General features: G+C 34.1%; 1 protein-coding gene across 2 annotated transcripts in view; it reads left to right on the top strand.

Moving 5' to 3' along the window:
• Positions 1-24,809, top strand: part of LOC149075915 (uncharacterized) — a 57,195-nt gene extending 32,386 nt beyond the window's left edge. The window contains exons 6-12 of one of the 2 annotated variants that reach the window (XM_089243421.1): positions 2,827-2,917; positions 7,363-7,684; positions 8,885-9,009; positions 11,219-12,389; positions 12,699-12,786; positions 14,503-14,602; positions 22,789-24,809. In XM_089243421.1, coding sequence (XP_089099547.1) covers positions 2,827-2,917; positions 7,363-7,684; positions 8,885-9,009; positions 11,219-12,389; positions 12,699-12,786; positions 14,503-14,602; positions 22,789-22,795 — 1,904 coding nt within the window. In that variant the 3' untranslated portion in view covers positions 22,796-24,809. The remainder of the gene's footprint in view (positions 1-2,826; positions 2,918-7,362; positions 7,685-8,884; positions 9,010-11,218; positions 12,390-12,698; positions 12,787-14,502; positions 14,603-22,788) is intronic. The other variant, XM_089243420.1, reaches the window with a different exon arrangement.
• Positions 24,810-27,294: the final 2,485 nt, after the last annotated feature.

The raw sequence follows: 27,294 nt of genomic DNA, 5'->3' as shown, positions 1-27,294 counted from the left end.
TTAATCCAAATAATGCTGCCATTTTAGCCACATTATTTTGGATCTTCTGGTTCAAAACAATGCTGCTTTTGAGGTTTTCAGGACATAGTGACCCTCTTTTATGTTGGCTGATATGCTGCTATGATTTCCAAACATTTTCTGCTGCTCTCAGCCTGCAAATTAGTAACTACACAAAGAAATTTTTGGCGGCAATACTAGGAGGCCATTTTTAGTTGCTACGGCAACCTGGCGCTTGTCCGGCCCTGATCAAATTGACCTAAAATTTACATGATTTTTATAACACCATTAGAGCTTTCTATCATGGCTCATGACACGCATCGCACATGCTCTCACGCATAATACCTTGATGAATGGTTAATCATTATTTCAAATTAGCTCTTTAAACATTTTAACAGCAGTCTATGGTGTTACCGTGTGGTCATGTGGTCATCGTTATGGCCTGTCATCAGTAGGGCCCAGTTTGTGGCACAGTAGTAGTGAACTGTGGCTTTGTATAGTTGTCTGGCCTTTAGGCATGAATGCGAGTCATCAAAAGTGTCTCCACAAAGAGTAGGTAGCCCTGCAACATAATATTTAAAAAACAAAAAAATTACGGGCAATGGCAGATTATGTTATGCTTCCAATTTCAAAGATATATGGCAGCTTTTTTTTATGACAACATGTCAAGCACATCTGGGACATCATAAATATATTAAGGAGACATATGCACGTAAACACTTCCCAGGATACACCATATATGCTCATTGATAGTCTAATTATGATGAAAAGTTTCTTCTTAGAGAGCAGGCAGGCCACAAATACCAAAACTATTATTAACCCACACACATCAGGCAATTATAAATACATGAAGGAAAGAGACTTTCTAGATATTCGTGCCAAGATGATTATCAGAAAGAAAAGTTCCTGGTTGAAGAATAAAACTTTTCTTTCTGAAGTTCATCTCTGCGCTAATATCCAGAAAGTCCCTTTCCTTCATGTATTATAGCAGAGGTCTTTGACCTTTTTCTAGTCGCGGGTACTGTCTGTATCCATCATCAAAAGAAGAGTACCCTTTTCGGCAAGTTTGATATACCAATGCATGAAATCAGGGGATTGACCATTTACTTGTCCTCAGCAAGGATTCTATCCTTCAGTCAGAGATTTCTCACTATCAATGATAAAGGTTTTGACCACATCCTTCATGAACAGTAAGCGGATCGCTGAGAAGGAAAATTTTGAATGAGAGCTTAGACCTTCTCATTCAGCTCAAGAAAAACTTTTTCTGCAGCAATGGTGATGTGGTCAACTTGTGTTATTACGATTGTTATTGTTGATTATTACGATTCGGAAAATTCTGCTGAATTTGTATGATTGAATTGTGTATTAAACATAGCATTATCAGGAACATCACACATTTTACCGAATTAAACATTTCCAAAGTGCAGCAACGAGACAAAAAATAAACTATTATAAAAAGTGAGTAAAAAAATAAATTATTTAAAACATTTAGTCGCAGCATTATTACTTAGTACAATTGAAAACTCATTGCTCAGCAAAGTGTTTTTTTAGAAATTTTTAATTTTTATTTATTTTTTGCTGCTGTAATACATATTTAAAGAACAAATATACCCTAGTAAAGGGCGAACAAAGGATTGAAATTAGGGGAAGAGGGTAGAGAGGGCACAAGATTATCTTATACAGAAATTTGAGTTACCTTCAGAAAGCATTTTAAATTGGCGGGAATCAAAGAATATACCATAAAAAGAATTTTTGCTAGATTTGTTCATTTACTAAAATATTTTAATTTTTGATTCTCTTTTGGGTGCCCCCTCCTTTCAGTTTTAAAACAGGAAGTGTTTTGCATATCTAAATGAAATTTACGCTAATAATTTCTTTCTATGCTATATCACGAGCCTCAAAAGGATTGAACACCACCAAACGTGCACTTGCAATCACAAAAGAAATAAACAATGTTGGGAGTGCAAGCTCATTGTTGCCATTCCTCAAGAATCAAAAAATAAATTTATATTCTTAATAGTGATTGTATATTTTCAGCATAATGTTGATTGGTCGGACGGTGAGTTATTCTCGAAGAATTTTCGCCCACTTTTCCTGTCATGTGCTCTCAAGGACAATCTTCAAGGAATCTAATATGGTCACTCTAGATTGTCTTTGGAAAAATTATCATTGTGCTTGTCCTTTAGCTTAGGACAAGTTGTTATGAAGGAATAGTAGATGGTCTTGCCCCAGGGTGATTTCAATCCTAAAATGCAATGTGCACAAGGTCTTTAGTTGGAATGTTGATGAAATACTTGTAAGCATGAAATTGGACATGAGCATTGAGCACTCTGAGTGTTTCAGGGAGCACCGTGGTGCTCGCAAGCAACAGGATGAGAATGCCTGTATTATAGGCCAGAAAAATTAACTTTCATTTCAAAAATTAACATCTTTCTCCATTTATAAATATGTTAGGCAAACTTAATATGTATATGACACTTCTGACATGTGTCAGTCTGTGAGAAAATTTTCCACAGGAATGTTCACAAGGTGTGATTTAGTAGTAGTCTGTGATTGTGTTTAACTCTAATGAAGCTTGTTCTTGTTGTCCAACCTTTGAATAGAAGTGTACTCAGTTGATGAAATGTAGTAGCCTTCGCAAATTACAAATAAATTATGTTTTATTCTAATTTTTAATATGAATTAGTTTCAAAAACCATCTAAACTTGTCATAATTGTTATCAAATTTAATATAACCAATAGCCTTATTGAACTCGGAGTGAGTTAGGAGTCTAATGTGTGTGTTATTTTCCAAAAACAAAATTATATTGTTTTTTCCTCCTTTTGTAGAAAATATTTCGCAACCAAACTCTCCTAGTAGTCCATCTCAACGTAAATGCACTACTTCTACATCTTCAAGTGACTTAGAACCTGAGTGCAGGTACGTGTTTGTTGTGTGTTTTTTTTTTTTTTTTTTTTTTTTTTTTTCTTTCTTTCTTTCTTTCTTTCTTTCTTTCTTTCCCATTTTCTCATAATTTCAAGTGACATTGACTAAAATACTTTATGGGTCATTCTCACAAAATTGAACAAAAAATTTTAAAAATTATCAAAAATAAATGTTAACCAAAAAATCCAACAAAATTCTTAGGGACACATCTTTACCTGCTGATAAATAAAATATAGTCAGCAGCAAAGTGTTTGTTCAAAATTAATGGTAATAAAAAAATTCATTCAAGCCTAACCATGTTAAGAGATAGGCAAATCCAACGTAGCATTTTGCCTATTCAAGCACTTTACTTTTGCCTTGATATATATGCTTTGCACGCGCAACATTTTCCATATATTTTGGTAGTTTAAAATAAACTTTCAGATTTTTTTATTGAAAAGAAATGTGTTTGTATATACAGTAGAGCATCGATTATCCAAATACCGACCAACCAAAACATTGGTTAACTAAAAGCGCTCTAGTCTGCAAATTCACTGCCTTGAGATGACCATGAAGTGGTTAGAACAACAAGTAGAATGTGATGCTGTCCAATTGCTGTCTATGAAACGTTTACGAGATTTAGCAGTATGAGTGTAAGCTGTGAAGCGAAAGAAATATTTGGACTTCTTTTCCTAAACTGTTGGCCTACTTTAATGGCCATTTTAAACTTGTCAAACTAGGCTAGTCAGTTCTCTGTTATTTGAAAGACGTGGTATGAAATGTATACAGTTTTGTGTTTAATATCACTTTTTCTTTGTTTCATATTACTCTTATGACACTGATATAATTTTTTTCCCCTGGATTACGGTTATATCCAAACACCCTCAGTCCCCAATTGTTTTGGATAATTGTTGCTCTACTGTGTATATATATATTGTAAAAGTTCCATATTTTAAATGAAAGACTGCAAACAAATTAATTATGTGAACTCGAAAGAGAAAGCAAAAATATGAACATTAAAAATTTCAAAAAGGAAAAATCGGAGAATTCAAAGATGAAAAAAAGTTATAGCTAATATCTAGGGCTCTCATCAGGGGGAAGGGGACATCCTGGCATGACACAACGTTTCTAAGAGCATTTTTTGGCCTCCATAGCCTAAATAGATACTCAATCCCCCGACATTCTGCTGTAGTACCATTTGAATTCAAAAATCAACATGGAAACCAAAACGAATGTTTTTCTGTCAAGTTGAAGAAAAAAAAGCAAAGTAGTAGTCAATATATAAAATAGATAAATAGATGCAGAAGGTACAAGAGAGTATATATATACATACCATGTGCTAGTCCTAGGTATGGTGGGTTATATTCAAAGTGAGCAATTATAGTTATTGGTGTGAGTTATAGTTATAGAAAGTAAGTCCAAGGTGTCTCGCACTAATAACTATAACTGTTCACTCTGAATACCAAGTATTGCAACCCGCCATACCAAGGACTAGCACATGGTATTTACTTGCACCTTCTGGATCTATTTTATATATTTTTATTGCCTGCTACTTTACTTTTTTTCTTCAACTTGGCAAAAAAATATTTGTTTTGGCTTCTATTTTGTTTTTTGAATTCAATGGTACTACAGCAGAATGTTGGGGGGGGGGATCGAGCATATGTTTAGACCAGTGGTTCTCGACCTTTTTTGACTCGCGGAGCCCTGTTTGACTTGAGGAGCCCTTTTTTGTACATAATTTTTATGGCAGAACCTTGTAGGCCTCTCTTATTTACTTATCTATCAAATTTACTGATTCGTTTTATTTTCCTCGAGTCGTTGCGCAGCCCCTGGGAGTTGCACGCGGAGCCCTTGGGGTGTTGCCATTGGAGCACCGGTTGAGAACCGCTAATTTAGACTATAGAGGCCAAGAAATGCTCTCATAAACATATTGTGTTAAGTCAATGTCAGGGTGTTTTTCACCCCCCCCCCCCCCCCTGGATGAGAATCCTAGACATTGGCTATAACTTTTTAACTTTTCCATTTTTGAATTCTTTTTTTTGACATTTTCAATGTGCATATTTTTGCTTTCTCTTCCCAGTTCAGATAATTAGTTTGCAGCTTTTCATTTAAAATATGAACTTTTACAATTTTTTTTCAATACACTGCATATTACAGCTGCCTATGGCGCTGATATTGGTGAGTTTTGACATAAATTAAATTTTCATAATTTACATTTTTATTTTTTAAAATACAAAGGTAACATTTTACAAATTTTAAAAATGAGCTGGAAACTGCTAGGAGAAGGACGTTTGTCCTACTTTTCCTATTTTTTTACCAAATCCTATCAACAAAATTTGTGTAATTGATTTTACTTGAGGAGGGAATCATATATTGCCTAATATTACAAATGTTGTAGATTGCAATTAGTGATTCACCCAAACCAGAAATTATATCAGTTTTAAGGTTATTTGGGGGATGTATGTGGACCATTTAATTTATTAATATCTCATTTGCTTAGTTTGAGGATTCAACAAGTTTAATAGTCATTAAAAACTTCTGTGTGGATGGGAAAAATAATTTTGTATTTACTACTTCACACACGGTCTTGAACACAGTAACTAACACATTCATCATTTAAAATTATGGTCCACATTTTGTGCATAGATGAAACAATATTGCATTACAAAGCAGTTGGATACATAGGCCTATTCCAGGTTTTTAGCATTCGACTGTCTTCTGTACTTTTCTGGCATGCAGAGGCATAAACAATACTTACAATGCTCAGCAAAGAGCTAGAAATAAAAGTGCTTCATTCGTCAGAAATGTTTACACTGACATTGAAAAGTAAAATTCCAACAAATCCTGTTAAAAAAGGATGGACAACGCAGTAAAATCAACCAGTTCACCTTCACTTATTTACAAATACAAATACAACGCCACGACAGACAAAATGCCCAACGAGGTGGCTGATAAAAAGATGCCCATAAAAATATGGTTGTCATATATTTCAAAAATACAGCAACCCAATTAAAAATACAATTAACACAAATTATAAACAATATATACACATGATAAAATATTATACAATGCCCATAAAAAATACTTATGGTTGTCTTATTCTAAGAATGGATAGCTTCTCGATTTACCCAAACATGTTTATCGTACTTCTTTTTAAACGTGTCAATTGTGTTACAATTTACTACCTCCAGGGGTAAGCTATTCCATTTACTAACAACCCTATTCGAGAAAAATTCCCTGCGACACCATAGCCTTGCATTGTCCCTCACCAATCGATACTGGTGTAACCTTGTAAAAGCAGTCGATTGGCGGTATACTAAAAGTTCATGGTCCATCCTATCCATCCCATTGAAAATTTTGAACACTTCGATCATATCTCCTCGACACCTGCGTTCATCCAATGTAAACATATTCAAAAAATGAAGTCTCTCTTCATAACTCAAGCCCTGTGTGCCAATAAGGACACGCGTAGCTCTTCTCTGCACCCCTTCAACCAAGTTTATGTCCCTCTGTAGGTATGGTATCCAAAACCTTACAGCATACTCCAGTCCAGGACGAACTAAGCCTCGAAAAAGTGGAAGAATGATTTTAGGTGAACGCGAAGAGACCTTTTTGAAAATGAGACCAAGCATTCTATTCGCTTTTTTGACCACCGCTGAACAATGTTCAGAAAACCTAAGTCGCTTGTCAATGAGAATTCCCAAATCAGTGACCCTAGTTGAATCCAACATTTACATTGAACCTTATAATTTACACATTTTACACTGTGCTTTTGAAAGTGGTCTCAAAAGAGCGTCATTCTTAAAAAATTTACATGTCTTCATAATTTGCTGTGTGCATTATCAAAGAGAGTTGACAGACTGGACTGTGGAAGACTCAAAAAAAAAATGTAATTTATAATGTAAGGGACAGACAGAAAAGAATTATCTGTGGTTGCTAATACCCTGTTTTGGCCACAATGTATTTTTGTAACCAAGTCATTTTTTGTCATTTTGCTTTGGCTGTAGTCAATCTTACAGGATACTGAAATAGTGGTATGGGGGGAAAGAATTATTGATTTTTATTATGTTTTCTGGGGGTACCCTCTCCCATCCTACTTAATTTTTTGAGTGGAAGCCCTGGGTACTTCATAAACCTATCAGTATCATTAATCTGCTGTCAACAAAATTGAGATGACTGTACTTCTTTATTTGAATTTGAGGATATCCCTGGAAGAAAAACTGATTTGGTTTTTTTTTAAACAATTTGCATATGAAAAGGCACAAATGGTGAGTGTATTTTTTTTTGCAGAGTAGGGAATAATCTACTTGTATGCAAAAATCTGATTTCCTATCGATGAGCGGTGATACAGGTCTTTTAGCTAATTTAGAGGTAGAATGCAAATGGATAAATTGTGTGAAATTATATTTTTGAAGGTATTTTTCCCATGATCAGTTTTTTTTCCTTCTTATTCTTCTTAGTCCTGAAACAGCAGCAAGTCATTCAGATCATGAGATGAACACTGAAGATTCAGCTACAAGTCTGTCTTCTGCAGAAGACTCTGAAGATGAGAGTGGATCATTAGACATACTGAATGACCTAGAGGATGCAGGAACAACAGATATTTCAGATGAGGATTTTGAAGCAACAAAGATGACAGATAAAGAGAAAGATCTAAAGCAAAGCGAGCGAAAAAGGCTAAATTCTATGGATATCGCATCTGAAAATGAAATTCCAGAACTAATAGACACACATTCCGATGAAGATACAGCTTTTATAAATCATGAACCAAAGCCAATCAGTGTATGCTATGTGATATTTTTTTTAATCCTGTGACAAATTTCTTTTAACCTCTCAATTAAATTGTTGATCTGGAATCATGATATACTCGCGTTGCAAGGATCCAGGTTTGATCACTGCTGGTAGCACATTGATCAGCTGAAGTTGGTTTTCCAACTGTGATTCACCACTGCTAACTGGTCTTTTATTTAGATAAGTTTCCGCAGATAATTACCAAACCTTGAATGCCATACTGTAGCTGCCAAGTCTTCTGAATTCTTCTAGGAGGTGCCCAGATTTCTACTCCCTTCCCCGAACTCACAAAAAATCCTTGTATTTCCTGGATTTTGACTGTGATTGTGTAAAAGATCTCTACTTTTGAGAAAAAAATTATACCCAAAGAATTTACCCTAAAAAAACACTTGCTTTCATGACGTCATAAGCATAATGTAGATTGATGAAAAATGTTTGTTGGGGTTTGAAAACCGTCGTCCGCTTGAGTTAGTTCTCAACGTTTCCCCAACACTAGTGGTTGGCATCATCAGGAGAATTGATAAAACTTGATCAAAAGTCAAGTTTTCCAGAGTCTGAGGTATTTAGGTACATGAGTGGCTTGACACTGGTCAGTTGATCCTATGGCTGGCAGCGAATTGAAAACAGTTCTTATGCTGGGAGAACCTGATTGTATAACCCATTTCGGGAATGGTGGTGATTTTTTGGTTGGTGAGATTTGATTTCAGAGTAGTAATGATAGGTAATTTCACCTACTGATTAGCATGTATTGGCGACTTGATGCTAATCGGTGATGGCTTACATGTCACGTTTTTGCCCAGGGGAAAATCCATACAATTTTACTTTTATCAATGTCAAAATCCCTAAAATGTTTTTAAAAATTCCCTTTATATTTTTGTATGGAATTCAGATCCATGCGAAAATCTCCCTAATTCTCATTCTCTAAAGTCGACAGCTGTGTAATACTTAACAAACACATAATTCATACATCTATCTCTTTTCCTTCCAATATGGAAGACAGATGGCAACACTTCTTGTGCACGAGATATGCATATACATACACAATTCTTCCTACCCACACTGATCTCTTAGAAATTCCACAGGAGATGTTTATAAGGTGCATGTGCAATGTAATAGCAGTATATAGCATTGGTGATGTGTTGATTGATTTATATATTAGTTTAATATTAATAACTTATTTTCTCTTTGAAGGTATGTACATTTGGTTTACGGCGCTCACGCAGGGGGAATATTTTCTGTGATCGAAACAGAATCAGTGAGCTTATTGAAAAATCCTTCCAGACTTACCCATACCAAAAATCCTTCAATTTGATGAAGTGAGTGCAATGAATATTTTGAATGCTGTTGAATATTTTGGTTCTTAAAATTCATTTCACATAGATAAATAAAAAAGGGAATTTTAATAAAGTATTCAAATTAAAGTATGCATACTTATTGAAAATAACAACCTTCACTCATGATCTGACATAATAACTTGAATAATTCAAATGTTTATCACAACACAAAATTTCTTCTAGCATTGTGCATCAAGTTCAAAAACTGCAGTTTTCTCATTTCCATCTGTTCAATATCATTATCTTTCCGGATCCTGTTTCACCAAAGAAATGAGAATTGTGTATAGGGTCAAGTCATAGCTGGACTCTGTGCGGTTACCCTCCTTTCAGACGCTGTGGATTTGATCCACTGTATGGAGGATCTGCCAAACAGAGGCATTCCATTGGTGGTGTGAGCGATTGGGTGGTAGCTTTCACATGATGCGGATGAGTCGCGGTAGGGTGAAGCTGCCATGATGTTGGCATCCATTGCCACAGTCACAGGCAGCTGCCGTGCCATAATAAGTTTCCTGTGTGACTAGATGCATGCTTTCATGGGTTACAGACATTCGGCCATATGGAGTTATTCTGCAATAAAGCAATAATTTGATTTTGCTCTATATTTCACGCAAAACAGCAGACTAAGTGCAGTGACCGTCATGTCTCGTGTGAAGGAGAAAGCAATTATCACCGTATGGACGAATCCATAGCGTATGAAAGGAGCATTAATGTGGCACTCTCATTTGAACTTTTCCAGCAAGTGTTTGGTCTTACAAGCTACGTTGGTTTTAACGCAATAAATCAATGACATTCTTTGGTTTAAATGATGGAAAACATAGAAAATTTTATGTGCTGGCTATTTCTGTGAACCAAAATTGTCATACGAGATATTAGTCTCTTGTTGTGTACACTGGGCAAATGTGTATTTGGAGCTGTTTAGATCGTAAAAAATTAATAGTTCTATGTGCTTCCAATTCAGAGTAAGAGGTCAGCTAATGGGTCTTTCAAAAAAGCTTAGCAAGCAGATGCAAAGGAACTATACAAATGGGTCATTTCTCTCCCATAGAAGGTCAGTCTTATTGTAACACGTCTGCCAATAAAATTAAATGTAACTTGCTTTTAGATTCACCTCACCTATTTAGAAAAATTTTAAAGTGTTGTATAACAATAAACAAGAGACAGAAGAAAGAAAAAATGAGAAACTTATTATACAGCATTTATTGTTGCAGAAATAATATATAATAATGCTATTGAAAGTGCACTGGGACCAAAGAGTACCCTCCCCGGCATGATCTAACCTACACGGGTAAGGGGCTTACATCCCAAAATGGACAGAGCCTGGGTCGTGTCTGGTTTGATGGGACCAGAAAGTAATATGATTACACGATATTTTTTCACTGTATATATATTTATAACTTGCATTAGATGAATACAATGTCCTGTCTGTGTTGCACACAACTGCAAATGCTTCCATGCATTCATATATTTTTGCTACACAATGAGAATTGTAATACAGTAAAATTTTTCTTTTGTGAACATTAGGGACAAAAAAATTTCATTCTATAAAAGAGGTGTGACCATCAATGCAGTCTTAATGCACGGGCCTACCTGGGGGCCTCAAGTCAAAGTAGGAGCCTCATGAAAATGAAATCTGATTAAAAATTTTGAGAGTAAGCATGCAAATCTGTAGGCAGACATTTTTCTAGCCAGGTGGGGACCTCAGAAAAATCACCCATTGGAGTGGATGCTCTTAAGATGGCCCGGTGACCATTATAATACTTTTATTGTACAAAGGAAATTATTTTGCTTTAAAGGAGAGGTAACCATTAAGAGAGGGCTTTACTTTATTACGTTTAAATTGTGCAGATTTAAAAAAAATTGTTAAATGTTTCTTATGAGTGTGGAAAAAAAGAAAAGTCATTCAAAACTTTGGTGATTTGAATAAACACTTGAATTTTGTAAATAAAATGTTTTTCCATGCTCGCGCAGTTCAACAAATCAAATATTTCTCAGACTGTATGGCAATTAAAATTCAATGCTAATTAATTTTTTTATTTTGTGAATGTGAAACGTCTTTATATGTCCTTTGTTGTTATCTGACATAGAAATTTTTGTTCAAGATTCGTTTTACAAAGATTTAAATAATTTTCCAGGAACAAATTGAGCTTGTAAATCATAAGTTAAATTTGATCTCTACTCCTTTTTTTTTCAGAAAACTACACTGTGATTCTTCTGTAAGAAAACGGACTCAACTACTAGATGCATGTGTACATTATGATGGCTCAAACACATCTCAGTCAGCTAGAGTGAACTCTTCAGTTACTGTACAGAGCATTGACTCTCCTCCACCAATAATTGTAGATGTACCCTCTCCACCAGATATTATTGAAGATCCAGTATCCTCACAATCATCAGTCATTTCTGAAGTGAAAATGTTTCATCCAGTCAGTACAGAAAAAGCAGGGGTAGACTCTCAGCAATCAGTCGTTGTGAGAGAAAAAGTGGTAACCTCACCAGTCATTGAGGAAGTACAAACTTGTGTGTTACCAGCAGCTGCTGTTACTGAAAATTCCCAAGTGAAAGACACGTCTTTAAAAACTGTAGTGACAGCGAGTGAAAAAAGTCAATCCTCTTCTACCACTGTTTTTGGTTCCACTGTTGTTGGTGGAACAGATAAAATTGCTGCTACAACCTTGCCATCAACAGTTTCTATTGCAAACCTCAGGCATCCTGAACTTGGTGTCGCTAAGTCAAAAGAGAAGAATAGTGCTAGTCGTAAAAGTAGACCGTATAAAAGAATTCGAACTTCTATAAGTTTTTCTAATGGTTCAGATCCACTAGGATCGGGTCAGATGTCTGCAACTAACATTAGCGTTCAACCACAGCCTTTGCCAATCAATTATGCCTTAGAAAAAACATCACTATCCTCTTTACAGCAAAACCGCCAAGATTTTCATGAGCAGCAGCATAATACCCCTCGTTCTCAAAAACAAACTGTTACTGGTACGATTCAGTTGAGTTCTGTGTCTGTGATGCCAAAAACCTTAAATCCTAGTACTTGGAATGGTCAACATATTACTAATAGTACTCGAGAACCTTTTGCACAACCAAATGTTTTGTCGCAGCTTTCCAAACCGAATGAATGTGGTAATAATCTTAAAACGAGTATCTCACTTAGTAATCATCAATACAGTCTACCGAAAGGACGAGTGCATGCAAAAACCAAAGCTCACCAAGAGCCAAAAGGTGTTGACACAACTGATAACCGCATTTATCATAATCAATATCGAGGTGCTGTCAGCAATCCATTGACAACCAAAACGGGAAATTACAGTTTAGGCCTAAATCAGTCGATTGTTGCTGGAGGCCAATCTGTATTATACGTAAGTTGTCGAGCTGAATTTTGATGTTCAATCTTATTTCTTGGTATCTTTTAAGAAAACTACCAAATGTTTAAGATTGTAATTGTTTGAAATTGTTAGTTCTTTAATTGACTTGTGAGAAGTCATAAAAATATTTTTTTTCTTTTGTTATCATCAAAGTTGTCTAAAGTTCTCTAGATTTGTTTAGTAAAAGTATCTAGATTAGATTTTTTCCCCTATTTCAAAATATATTGTTTTAAAATTTCTGAATAATATTGATGTTATTGGCATCATATAACTGTCATAATTTTGTTTGCGCATTACTTTCAGAGTTCCAGTTCTGTTCAGGCTCCTCTTCCTGCTCACAATGGTGTGAGCTTAACTGGGACTTCATTAAGTAACTGGCATCCAGACAAAAGTAAGATTTTTTTTTTCATACAACATGCATTTAAATGCTTTTAGGCCATATTTTTCTCAGCATAGTATTTTTCTCTTTTTTATATTCATGTTATGGAGTTTAAGAGCCTCTGAAGTCAAACATAAAACAATTTGTCTTTTAAAAAAATAATAAAAACATGAATTGATTGAAATGGAGTAAAAAAAATATTTATTACCGGTCAAGACCAAATAAAACAATTTTTTTCTCTAACTGCCGAGAAGGTAAGCATTTTACTAAACAGCTGATGCAATCATTTCCTTGTTTTTTGACCATCTATTGTAATGGTAAGTTATTTTAGGAGGGCAGCTGGTATGTAATGTAGTCATCTGCTTTAAAAAATATTTATACGTGGGTTGATCACTCCTAAAGTTTTCCGAAAGGAATTCATTTTAACCATAAGGTTCTGACACCTCTGTACATTTTCATAACTTTCTTTTACATGTATACCTGAAGGTTAACATTGTAGTTGCAGGACTGAAACCGAATTGTTTCTAATGTCCCCTCTTAACATTACAGCAATTTTGTATTCATTCAAACTTATTGAAAATATTCTCGAGCTCCTAAACTGATGGTTGGTTGAAAATTGTTTTTATCCTATCAACTGCTGTTTTTGCATCTGCTGATCACTTACCTTGTTATGTCTCCTCTTCATTCTCGGAGACAAAATAAAGTCGTACAAGACCAGGTCTAGCCAACCTTTTTTCAAGTCGTGCCACTTAACGAATTTTAATACACATACCATATGTCACGTTTTCTGAGTTTTTGCAAAATATTATTTTGCTGCCCTCTTATTTTCACAAAAATGTTCAATTTGTCATTCTTTTGAGTTCTAATTTATCATAAATTTGATTATCGCAATGCAGATTGTGCATACATACATGTATAAGTAGAACAAAATCTTACATACACCATGTTGGGCATAGACACCAGAAACTGAGGGCTTGTGGTACTCTAGCAACACGAAACTAGAGATCTCTATATCTAGTGGGGGTATTATCTGGCTTAGCCCTACCCCCAAGAATTCCTGGATATACAATGTAATTGCATTATTCAAATGTGGATGACTCTAAATCTCTTACATGGGTCATCCAGCAACTACGCCCAAAGATGAAAAAACAAACAAACATATATTGAATAGGAAAGTCATCACATAATGATTATTTTGATAGTGCCTATCATACTAAATATACGTTTGGCAGCCTACCAGACCATCATTCATAAGAAAAGGATTGTTTAAAAGTTCTACAGAATTTCTTTTCGATTGAAAATAGAATGGATTTTCTTTAGTTTTTTAAAAGGGTTCATGTGCCACTTCTGAGACCATGTTGGGCCACAGGTTGGCCACCCCTGATCTAGACTGTGAGGTGAATGGGATTGCAAATGAATGCTTGAACTGACCAAAAAGTTCTAAGGGCAATGTGAGACCTTGTACTGTCATAAAATTTGTCTTTAAAAAAGTTATCTGAACATGGAATAAGTAGAATTTTTAAAAAAGAAACACTCGTTATGCTGGTGAAAAAAAAATTGGTATTTACATTCCAAAGTCAGTTATCAAATTAGGAGTATTGAACATAGGTAAGATATGAAAGATTTTCTGCAAGACATGAATTATCGTTCTTTCTGTTGATATTTATGTTATCAATTTGTATGTATAAATGAGCACACATTATAATTTAATCTTTGTTTTAACATTAGTGTATGGTCCTAGTATGTATAATAATACAGCCCATCCGGATATGTTCCAGTACCAAAGTCATAGTCATCCAATTGATGGAATTCAAGCACTGATGTTTAAGTATGTATATATTTTTACTTTGAATTTTTACGTCTAAATATTTTAGCTTTTATCTGTAATCAGTCATTTTCAAAAAAATTTTAGTGCCAGCTTTAAATTTTTTTAATTGTTATTATTTCACTTTCCTCCCCACCCACATACTTTTTGAGTCATTCTCATTTTAAATGCCAATGAACAGAAAGTATTCTTGAACGTAAAATGTGATCTGAGATTTTTTTCAATGTTGAAGATACAGTGGTGAGGTGTTCTATACTTCTGAAAAGCATTTGATAAAGTAATTTTTCGTTGGAGAAAACATTCAGATTTTTTTTCAATGAAAAATACTTCATACATGTAGAAATAAGTTTTAGTACAGTACCTGCCGCTGTTAAAATCACTGGTTAATCAAATCAAGTTTTTATAAAAACTAAATGTCAAAAAAAAAATTCAAATCACTGCAATACCATTGTAAAATTTTTTACTTAATAATATCAACACTGAACTTTTAAGAATCAAATTTATTTAACAAATTTTATTTACTATGAAACTGTAATACTCTAACCATTTTGACTAAAAGTCTTATTTTTGTCCTTTGAGCATCGTTTGGCCAATTGAATTTATTCTAGAGTGAAACAGTTGTATCTACAGAAAGAACAACTAATGTTTAAACACATAGACTTCCCACTTTTGTGGGAAAATCCCACTTAGAAATTGTGAAATTATAAGACTTGGACAACCATCCCCCTTTCCCTCAGCCAGTATGACAGGTTCAGATCAAGATTCATTGCTAAACCTGTTTTATAGGCAGCTAATGTCAGGAAAACTTCGTGTATTCCAGGGTGAACACATGAGTTGAGTGGTTTTTTTTCAATTAGGAATCATCTGAAGACTCCCTTCCTTGGTTAAACACTGAGGAAATCAAAAGTCCTGTGCTACATCATAGTCACTCGCTATACAGTGAACATCTGGTATAATGATACTCTGCAGACCACCACCTCCTAACCAGATCAGGGCCTGACACTCTGTTTCAAGGAATAAAATATTTTGCAGAGACCAAAAGCACATATCGAGAGACTGCATTACCATCATGAATCATTAAGTTTATCCTGCTATTGATATCTCTTCTAAATCAGCGATGTTGTTGGTTCTGCCAGAAAATTCACCTATGAGTGAATATTCACCACCACAAAAATATTGTAATTGATTAGCTTATTAATGAAATTCAGTCAGTTGGTTTGCTCCTGTGAAGATTCATAGCATTTCACCTCTTGGAAGGAAAAAAAAAAAGTGTTAAAAATATAATAAAGGGGATTTTAAGTGAAATACAAAAAATATTGTGGTAGTACTTTCCAAATCTTTTAAAAAATATCATTATGTAGATTGAATTTATTGTAGTAAAGATTATTGTTGCATCGAGAGGAGTTTCAGATTTCAAACAAGATTTTTAAAAATATTGTTCTAGACATTTTTTATATGGAGTATCGTTGTAGTGACTGTGTTTTCATTCATGTATCTGCTTTGTTTTCAAACATATCCCATGGATGTCTTAGAGACCTGTATACAGACTCCTTGGCAGGGTTGAAGCTACGGTCACATTTTTCTTAAAATGTGAAAAAAATAGTAGCCACTTTTGCAAAAATGCATGCAGGAGGTACAAAACTAGTACACATTCATCCATCGATTTTTAGCATTTTACTAAAGGTTTTTTCATTTTTTTTCTTTTTTGCTGAAGGAATTTTTTTATTTAACTTAAACCCTGCTCCCAGGGGTGTACAAACCACCTGTTATCTAAGACTAGTTATCTAGAACATCGAAGAGATAAATAGAAACAGCATCATTTTTCAAATCATAAACAATTAATAGCCGATTCTGTCAAACAAAACACCATAAGTTAATAGTTGATGAAAATTCAAGTAGAATGTCATGAGAACAAACAATTCTAGATTTTCTGCCAAAGGTTACATGTAAACAACAGGTTCATTGATTAATAGTTACAATGGCATATAATGGCAAGAAATGTTCAGTAAATAATGCACAGTGCATTTTTATAGTCAGTATTTTCTACTGAAAACATACGTTTTTCAAACATTCTAATGAAAATCTAAATCGTGGAATAAAAGTGACTTTAATAAGTGGCTGGTACTGTGTTGGTATTAGTGTGAATTGTTTGGAAGAACTTCTTTGTAATTCACTCTGAAAGGAAATGTATGCTAAATGCATATCTATACCTGTGCTGCAATAAAAATTAAGAGCCATATTAGCAGTTACATTTCAAATACAGTGTTTCCTGAGAATAAGACCGGGTCTTATAGTAATGTTTGCTCCAAAAGATGCATTAATGGCTTATTTTCAGGTAATATCTTTTTTCCACAATAATTTTAAAGCTTACTTTTTGGTTAGGCCTTATTTTCGGGGAAACACTGTGTATTTGCATATGAGGAAAGACTGCAGTGACCATTGAGTGGATTATTTTTTTTTATATGTGCTTGCTAAAATTTAAGTGAAAAGCATTTTCATGCTTAATTCAATATCCAAATCGATGATGGTAAGTATTTCTTTTTTTTTTTTTCTTTTCACCCCCAAGAAGTTCTACCACCTGCTCCTTTACAGTGGGTAAGTTTCTCTTCTTCTTCTCATTTCAAGTGCAGCTTTTTTTACCCTTGCTTTTTCTAACTACTCTGTTTTATATTTTGAACATCCACATATATAAATGATGTGATCAGAACTATCTAAATGTAAATGTTTAACTATTTTTTGATAAATATCTAACATTTCATTGCACAATATCATTTTTCAATAACTTTTAAAACACTAAAACAGCATTTACAAAATTTCTCTGATCAGTAAAAGTTATTGACTAGAACAATTTTAGTGAGTCAACATGCTGGGAAAAGCAAGGTTTAAATTAGTATCGCAGAATACATTCAAGAGACTGATATCAATTTATATTAAATACTGGATAAATAAGTAGATAAGAATAAAGTAATATTTTTTCAATATAGCAAACATATTTTTCCCAGGAATTTGACAATGCTGATGGAAGGTGAGCATTTTCCCGATTGCTCTAATTTAATTGTAGTCAACCTAATACGAAATATAGATACTGTTCTGCATATTCAGAGATTAAAGAAATATGCTGTTGCTTTTGTATTGTAATGTTATGTTTTGCACTGCAATTCTTTAATTTTTCGCTCTACTTATTCCAATCTTACACATGATAAGTGCTTTTGAAAATGCTTTGTAATCTATTTGTTTCCATATTCATCTAAATAATTATGCAAACGAACTTTAGACTTGAGTGCCATTTTTAATAAATCAGAATTCATCAAAAACATCTCTCTCTGAAATCATCTGAACTGAATCATCTGTTCAGAACCATATCCTAAAATGTGAGGACAACAGACGAGGTTCAATTTAATCAATTGTTAGAGTCCAGGTATTCATGAATTTTCCGAAATCTGTGACTTAATTTTCCTTGGATGCTATTAAAAGTTCTCTCATTTACAGGAAGGTTGATCCCTCTTGCTGTTTCCCAGCATGTTGGCTATAATGGTAAGGGGGGGGGGGGTGTAGAATACAGTAAAAAGTAAAACTTGCCCATGATTCATAAATAAAAAATGAAACACCAAGTACTTGAAAAAAAAGTCAATCAAACAACTTATTACTAACCACTGTTGTTAATGCTGATTATATAGCATTCATTAAAATTACAGGAGAATCGCAAATAAAGTGTTTAATACAAAAACAAGATGACCAAGGGGGATTCGTGTCCTATACTGATCATTGCAATAAAAATGTTTGTATTATGTGTTAAAATTATAATAAAATTCTGTTACAATTCATGAAAAAAAATAAAACTACTGTATTTATCATGTATAATGAAACTTCCCCCCACCCTTATTTTTTGAGTGTATCGAAAAAAATTCAGTGATATTTTTTATCCTTTCATCTGAAACATCACATCAGCTACATCAACTAGTTAATTATCATTATGAGAGCCACTCTCATCGAAATTGCAAGAAATTGAGTAATTCATCAATATAATACTATTACAAAAATTATGTAAATAGTTATTTATCATGTATTATGTCATTTTTTTTGTCTGTAAATAATCGATGCATTTCTCTGTAAATCTCGCCAAATTTAAAACAAACTAGGCAAGTGTGGCGACAGTGATGATTTGGTGATGTCACAACGTCAAGAGAAGTGTAAAGACCTCATCAGACTAGGGTAGAATTCTCTTTAAGCTTTTCTATGCCTATATGCGGTGGCACTGCCAGGAGAGAACTATGCACAGTTTGTTGAATTTTAGTTGGAAGATGTGATATTATTTGTAGGTTGCTCTCTTTTTTTAGCGTGTTTTGTCAAAACCACTACTTGTGAATACGTGTGCATAGCTGTTCTGTAAAATTGTGTTGTCCTTTGAATTGCTTCACGGTTTGCCATCTTGAGTACTTGTGAGAGACGTTATCTGGAGCAATTTTTTGTCAGAAGTGGGATAGTTCAAGGACTTGAATGGTAAGGACCAGAGGGATGAGAACATGGATGAGATGCCAGAACAACTGAATCAGCTGATGTTTGTGAGGGGATAGATGAAATCAAGCATCTTGGATGAGAAAAACAAATCTTCTACAGTGTTAACACCTCCATAGCTGCTGTCAGTCGATAGTGGATTCCTTTGCATAGCTGTTCTGTAAAATAAATCTGTTCTCCTTTGAAGTGCTTCATGGCTTGCCATTTCGAGTGCCTGTGAGAGACATTATCTGGAATAATACTCTGTCCATGTATAAAAACCCTACTTTTGGAACATAATTTTTGGCAAAAAGAGGTTTTTATACATGTTAAAATATGGTAATAATAAATTTGGTGTAATATTAAGATGTGGCAAGGTATGTGCAATTGGTGTGAATAATATGCATGTAACAGGAATGAAGGTGCTGTGATGTTTGATGAAATGTTTTAATAAAATCAAAAAATTAAGTTTTCTAGTATATTTTTGTAGCATGTTCTGTATAATGTATTAAATTAAATGTTTCCAGTGTTTGAAGGAGAGGGGGGGGGGGAGAGATTTCTCTTTAAAAAATGAGTGTATGTATTGTATAGGTTATTGACGAAAGAACTTTCCTATACAAGCATTCATCACTGTCAGTGGGGGAAATGTATTTTTTATTTGCCAGCCAATTTATAACAAACAAAGGATTTTTTTTTTTCATTTCTCAACCACAAAACACTAAAAGCAAGTGTTAATATGGTTTACTGTAGAATTATAATCTAACTGCAACATATATATAACATAAAAAAATAGTTTTTTATCAAGAGACAAGGTGTTGAACAGAATACATTGGATTCCAAAATAGAGGCTTTTATAAACAAGGAATTAACATAATGGAATCAAGGATCCATTCATTTCACAGCATGCCATCCACAATATGTTGAGAAAGAAAAATATGATGTGGAATTGTATTTTTTTTTTTTTAACGCATGCAGAGAGGGGTAGGCCTATATAAAAGTCACTATTAATCAATGTCTTGAAAGCATCTCACCAGAAATTTTAATGCATATAGTGTGACTCTGATGTCGTAAACTCTATCTTAAAACCTTTATATCCTTGGGGGGGGAAAATATCTTTCACTGTGGATATATGTAAGTCAAAGTAATTTTCTGTTCTCAAGTTTTTTCCCCCCTCCGAAAGTTTTTGCTACTGAAACTTGTCTCAACTTGTAGATTTCTCGTATCAAAAAAATGCAAGGCTTTTACATATAGACTTATGTCTATAATGTATGTAATGTAATGTATTCTTTTGTGTTTATATCTCTGAGACTGGAATGACAGTCATCTTAATGCACCAGTAGTGGGCCACTTAAGAACATTTAATTTTTGCTTATTTAAACGTATCCATCCAGTATCTATAATTCTATTATTATGTTACAATAATTCAAACTCATTGCCATCATCACCACTAGATCAAAATTTAGACTTGATTGAAAATTTTGTGAAGAAGTTAAAAGGGTCACTTAGTCTATGTAGGCTACCAGTGAAAGCCCATCCAAAAAGTGAATGAAAAAGACATTTATACTTTACCTTCACTATTATTAACATAGTGAAAAAAAGAAACTATTAAAATATAAGTTTAATAGGGTTCTATAAAATTTTTCCATTAGTTTGCCCTTTTGTACCAGTACTTTTTATCAAAAAAAATTAACAAGGGGATGAACTTCTTATCATTGCATTATAACAAATAGCTAAAATAAGTGTCATTCAACAATTTCATTTTCTATTCAAACGAAATTATTATTTCTTGATTTCAAACCTTGAACTATCATTTTTCCCCCTTTTTATTCTCTGAATCATGCTTAAATAAATTTCAATTTCAAGCATTTGTTTGACCTAAAAATGACCCAAAATCATCAAAGTTCCTTCCATAAACTAAAACAATATGGTTTTGCCGTATAGTAAGAAAGAGTTCAAACTATTAAGATTTTTTCTTATAATTAATCTGTGATCTTTAAAATCTGGTTTCTTTCAACTTTTATTTAAAACAAGTGGCACACCACTGGTGCAGTTACCTTAAATTAAGGATTTTTGTTTTTGATTAGTAGCCTGCATTGTTATGTGGAGTGCAAAATAGACAAATGTTTTTAGCTTAATAAATTTTTTGCCATTACTTCATACAAAAAAAAAAATTAGAATTTGCATATTTTTTTTAATTTCTCAAAAAGTAATATTTTGAATAAATTTAGTATATATTTTTTACGGTTTTAAATGGTTTTTAATGATTGTTTTTTCATGTAAATTGGTGTTCAAAATTATATAGGGTGCATAGCAAATGGGGTATGGCATTTTTTACTGGCAAACTGTTGATCCTACGAGCATACTTTCAATTAGAAAAAGTATCCAACTAACGTGTTGTAATCAGATATGTCATTCATGTTTGAAGGGTTTGTATAGTTATTGAAACAAAAAAATCAAATTCTTATACAGTCCCCACCTGCCTCAAAACCCAGTCAGAAAGTTGTTGCCCTGTCTCTCCTGATGCCAAAAAATTCGCATTTCTTAGTGCAGTATTTACCGAGATATTCAAATTCAAAAAATGGGAAAATTGTTTTTCCCGCATTTAATGCTGGTTTTTCCCCCCAACTTTCCTCAGTTTCTCAAATTTGAATATCTCAGTGAATATTGCTGGGAACATGGATTTTTTTTTTTCATCGGAAGAGACAGAGCAACAACTTTCTAATTTTAATTTTAGTTTTAGGGCACACAGGGAATGTATAAAAAGTTAATTTTATTTTAATAATTATGCAACCCCTTGAAACATGGATGGCATAGCTGAGTAATACACATTATTTGAAAACTTTTTCTAATTGAACGTAACACTCTAGGATCAACTGTTCGCCAGTAAAATTCCATATCCCCCCTGTTTGCTATGCGCTCGCATTGGAGTTTTGCAACATGACATTTGGATAGGAGTCTTATTGAAAAGAGTGCACACAGACGACAGAATGGAATGTTCCAGGGTCCGGTAGAAGCTATGGATATAACATAGGATCCTATGGGTTAGGTTGCGTTTGGGGGGGGGGCAATGGGAGAAAACATTTCTGAAGAAGGGGGCGATGAGACAAAAAAGATTGGGAAACTATGGTGTAGAGCAGTGATTCCCCACGTGGGCACTAACGCCCCCATTGGGAATCAACCTTGATCAATCGCCCTTGGGGGCGATGGAAAGTTCCAGGGTGGTGGTGGAAGCTACGTGTATAACATAGGATCCTATGGGTTAGATTGCGTTGGGGGGGGGGGCGGTGGGAGAAAAAAAATTCTGAAGGGGGCGATGGGACAAAAAAGGTTGGGAAACTATGGTCTAGAGGTTGGGACATTTTAAAAAATTGAAATATATAAGGAATTTATAAAATCTCCTTGTGAACTTGTCTTGTGCCCATTTATTCTTCCTACTTCTGTTAAGGGTATTTCTTTTACCTACAATGTCGACAATGACCAGTTTTTTGACTGATCAACAGAGAATTTAGAATGTTTCAAACTTACATATTTCTTTCTATATCGTGTTCTAAAACATTCACATTTTTCCAAATCTGCCTAAAAATTCAAGTTTCGATCAGTCAAATTCATTGTTTGCTTTTCATATTATTTAGTTACAAATTGCTATTTTTAGTGTATGTGATGACCCTAAACATGCGAGAATTTTTGTTTTCCAGAAAATGATTGTGATAATGTTGCTCCTGTGGGTCTTCCTATGAGCATTCATGGTTGTGGTGGTTCACCCACCAGTCATCATCAGTTTCCTTTGGCACTGAGGAGGGTTGAACGTGAAGTTATTCGTCCAGCTCCTAGCATAATGGAAATTGAGAACAGACCTGCCATGCAAGGCCTCCAATCACTCTTGGGTTCCTCTACTGTCATTGATGTGAAGTTACGCCAACCAAAACCAAGACATCCTTCCAGAAATGAAATGGCTGCCAGTGGGCAAGCACTTACTTCAAGGCCTCTGCCCATGCTTATGCCTACGCTTGGTGCTGTTTGCCGGATTATTCCAGACAAGCCAGCAGAGATCATCAAAAAGAATGGGATGACCAGTAAAGGTTCCTCGTATTCGTTTGACTGACACATGTCGATCTTAGACTATTTGTTGTTGGTTTTCCAGAAAATGGTTTTTCTGTGATTTCACATCAGTGTTTGTTGTTTTTTTTATTAATAATGAGCGTGAAAATTTACTTGACATGAATGTGCTATATGTACTGGTGTATTTTGTGTATTTATTCAGTATTTCATAATTAAAAGAGGTACTTTGACTCTGGCCACGATGAGCAAACAGTATATCAAAGCAGAAGGAAAAACTTCGGGTAATTAAAAATTTTTTTTTTAATGAATGTGATGTGGAAAATAAATTGATTACTGATGTGAACATAATCAGCTACTAGTGCATTTGAATCTTTTGTGTATATCAGAATATTCGTGAATTTTTTAGTGCTTAGCACGCATAATTTATTTTCTAATCATAGCATCTCTTGTCAACTGACTTTTGTGTTTTTTCTCTTTTTTTTTTTTTAATGTGATCACTCTATCGTTTGTTTAAGTATATTTTTCGCTCAGGAATGAAGCGTGGTTGTAATGTCAATCATAGTTTAACGTTATCAATTTTAAAAAATAATCTTGTGTGTGTGTGTGCTTCTTTTTGATCAGGTTTTGGCTCGCTCTCTCTGATCTGAATAATATGGTAGTTCACGTATCTAAACTTTTTACATGTTGGATATAATTTTGTTGATAGGGTATTTTTATCAATCTTTGTGTTTTTTTTTCTTCTTACTGTATATTTTGTTGTGCATGATTATCCTTGGGTATTTTTCTATTTTTGTGCATGTTTTACTGAGCTTTTCTTTTATGGCATCAAACAGTTTTAAGCTTTTACCACTCATGCTAAAACATGCTATGTGTGTTAATTTACCTGGATAACTAAAATTTTTGAGAATTTGAAATATGTTCTGTATTTTGAAATGAAAGCCTTATGAAACAAATGACTTATCGTACACATTCCAAGTATAATGAAGATTATATGTCTGTTTATTCGTTTTTAAGGTTTCATTATCAAGACAGATTTTCATCTGTACCGTATGGAAAAAAACAAATGCTGACCTATATCTCCTAGTACCAAGTCTTTTCTTTTAAACTTAAAAAAAAGATTTGGTGCTTTTCCTTACAGGAAAAATGATATTTTTTCTTGCGAGGTTCAAATGCAAACTAATCTGAGTCAGCCAAACTTCATATTTCTGCTATCCTGTGAGGGATTGGATACAAGATTTTTGTGAATACTGATCTTTGACAGTGATTCCTTAGAATCAAATAGTGAAACTCTGCTATACTGAGAGTCAAAGGCTGTTACACTGACCTCAGCTGTAACGTCAATAATTGGTGGTCTGGGCTGATTTTCCATAGAAAATAATGTTAATAAACCTTGCTTATAACATGAATGGAAAACAACTACCTCAGATATAACAAATTTTTTGGTATTTTTGTTTCAGTTTCAACGATATTAACCTAAGAAATTCCTAAGATTTTAGGACTGATCACATCCAGGGAATGTTTGTCTGTTGTTCTGTCTATACTTAATGTTGAAAAAAAAAAATTCATGTTTGATGCTCCAACTTGCTCATTGATTATACAAAACATTTTTCTAGTTAGCCTTTCTCGACTTTTCCTCATCAAAAAATCTTCTTTCTTTCTTTTTTTTTTTTTTTTTTTTTTTTCATTTTTATTTTTTTTTTTTTTTCAGTGGAGCTCGCTTTAATTTGCAATTCTTACTAGAATCTATAATAAAGGGGATTTGCATCTTTTATAAATTGTGTTATAATGAATATGACCATAAATATTCATTTTGTATTTGCCAAGTTCCCCCCCCCCCCCATGAAATGTATTTATAAAATTTTTTGCTGTAGCTCTGTATCACCCACCAAGGGTTATTTATGAGTAATATTTGGCACTTTCGCTGACTTTTCGCAACATGTTTGGTGAGACTTGTGTCCTGCATGTGTTTATTCTATTTCTCATATTTTCCATCAAATATAGTTGCCCTTAGTCATAAATAAAACTTTATGTACAGTATTTGATTGCCTCTGATTATATTTTTCATCAAAAAATATCAACCTCGTTTATAACAAAGTTTCATGGAAAATTCATCACTATAACCCAGTTTGACTGTACATGAAAAATGCTTTAGTTTGAAAGACAGTGTTTAGCTTGATGTCACATTCCTATTTATACATTCCTTTTATTTAATGTGTAGTAAATTTTTATTATCTAGAGGATTTATTTCTTCATTCAACCTCTTTTTTTTTTTTTTTTTTTTTTTGGGTGGGGCTAACAGGACCCAGAATGATTCTCATCATTTTTTTGTTTTTTCACGCTATAAATTGATCATAAAGGATCCCGCAAAAGATCCCAGTCTGAGGATGCTGCTCCAAGATGTGCTGGGCATGGCTGTTGCTGATGGTAAATGCAGAAGAATGATTACATTAAAAATTTGTTTCAAAATTGATTTTTATAAATCTTAGTTTTCATCTGTTGTATTCAAGTTTTAGAGATAAGAGGGGAAAAAAATTTTCTATCTATTTCTCTTGCAAATCGTGCCACAGGGTGTCTAGCCGCTAGCTTATAAAACTGCTTTTTTAGAACAATATTTGATTAATGAATAAAATGCAGTAGGAAGTATGTTTTGTTAAATAAAAAGTTTTGGTCCAGCAATCAATTTCTGGATTTCCCCTTATTTTAATGATAATTTGGTTACAATTTTGTTGATCTTTTATCCTTCAATTTCTGTTATTCTGTTCTCTCTTAAAATTGTTACCATGTAACAGTTAAGTAAAACAAAATGAGTTAACCAGTCATTTTAAATTAAAGAATTAGTGGCTTCCTTGGACCTGTCTTACAGGGGAAAGCTTGTCATGAAAGGGTGATAAATCAGCACCTCCTAGAGATAGAAGGCCTCCTCACGCTGCTTGTGATGTCAGTAAGTAGTCTTATTTTCCCTCAGAATATTCAGGGGGAAAAAATTCCCTGCTCGTGCCAGTATCGTCATTGTGCCGAAAAGAAATGATCGAGCTCAGAATTGCCTATTTCTATGCCCCACATCCAATCACTATGCTGTATTTGTGAGCCAATCAGGAAGATTCTACGCCAAAATAAGAAACAAAATAGGATGCTGTTTCAAAATGTGGAAAACTTGCTAGGTAGTCTGATGTTTGTGGCAACCCGTGCGGAGGCCTATCTCTAGAAGGTGCTGGATAAATATTATATAAGTATAATATAGACCTACACAATATAGGTCACACAGTGAAATAATATTGTGTGTGTGAAATTAATATTTCTCTTTTCTTGTTTTGCTAAAATACATATACATACTTGGGCTCCAATGCAGCTATGGCAGAAAACCCGATTTGTTAAAGACATGCTTAAAAGAACAGAGAAGAATTAAAATTGGTGTGGAAAGTTTGGTTGTGAGAACGAAAAGAGAGGGGGGGGGGGTATCTGTTGCAAGGGAGAAGCAAAAATTCCTTTTTTTTTTACATTTACACTAACTATAATCCCCAGCACTGTCTGGATTTTCTTTATATACTGGCTGCATTATAGAAGTAGCAAACCATTATAAAGGCATAGGGGCCGTTCGAGTATTACGTAAGCAAATTTTTAGCCATTTTTGACCCTCTTCTCCCCCCCCCCCCCCCCCCCGTCAGCAAAATTTCGTCATCAGCTCTGCCCCTCTGAATCCTAACTCATGTTTTCATAAAGGGTGGTCGATGATGTAAGCATTATCCAAACCTCCCCCCCCCCCTTGTCATCAAAAGTCAGCAAATCGGAAACCCCTTTCTCTCCCCCCCCCCCCAAATCGATGATGACGTAATACTTGAATGGCCCCATCCCATATACATGTCTGAAACACATTGTTGGGGGAACTATGGTAACCAAAGTAACATTCTAAAAGTTGTTGAGCCAGAGAAAGCATTGTTGCCTGGAAATTTTTCACTCATTTCGGGCGTTTGTCCTGCTCTAACAAACTTTGAAAGTTACTTATAGTTCAATTCTCAGCCCTGTTTGGTATATATAAAATTTGGCAACGATCGCTTTAAAATTGTAGATTTGTATAGAGAACAGAAACACACAGAAAATCAATTTTATATAAATAGATAATCAGGACTTGACAGAAAGGGGGG

This window comes from Pholcus phalangioides, unplaced genomic scaffold (assembly GCF_987345545.1).
Source record: "Pholcus phalangioides strain wild (caught in Gottingen) unplaced genomic scaffold, Ppha-v1.0 ptg000015l_1, whole genome shotgun sequence".
In the NCBI taxonomy this organism is placed as follows: Eukaryota; Metazoa; Arthropoda; class Arachnida; order Araneae; family Pholcidae; genus Pholcus; species Pholcus phalangioides.
The sequence above is the reverse complement of the archived record's forward strand: the minus strand, read 5'-3'. Positions and strand labels throughout refer to the sequence as shown.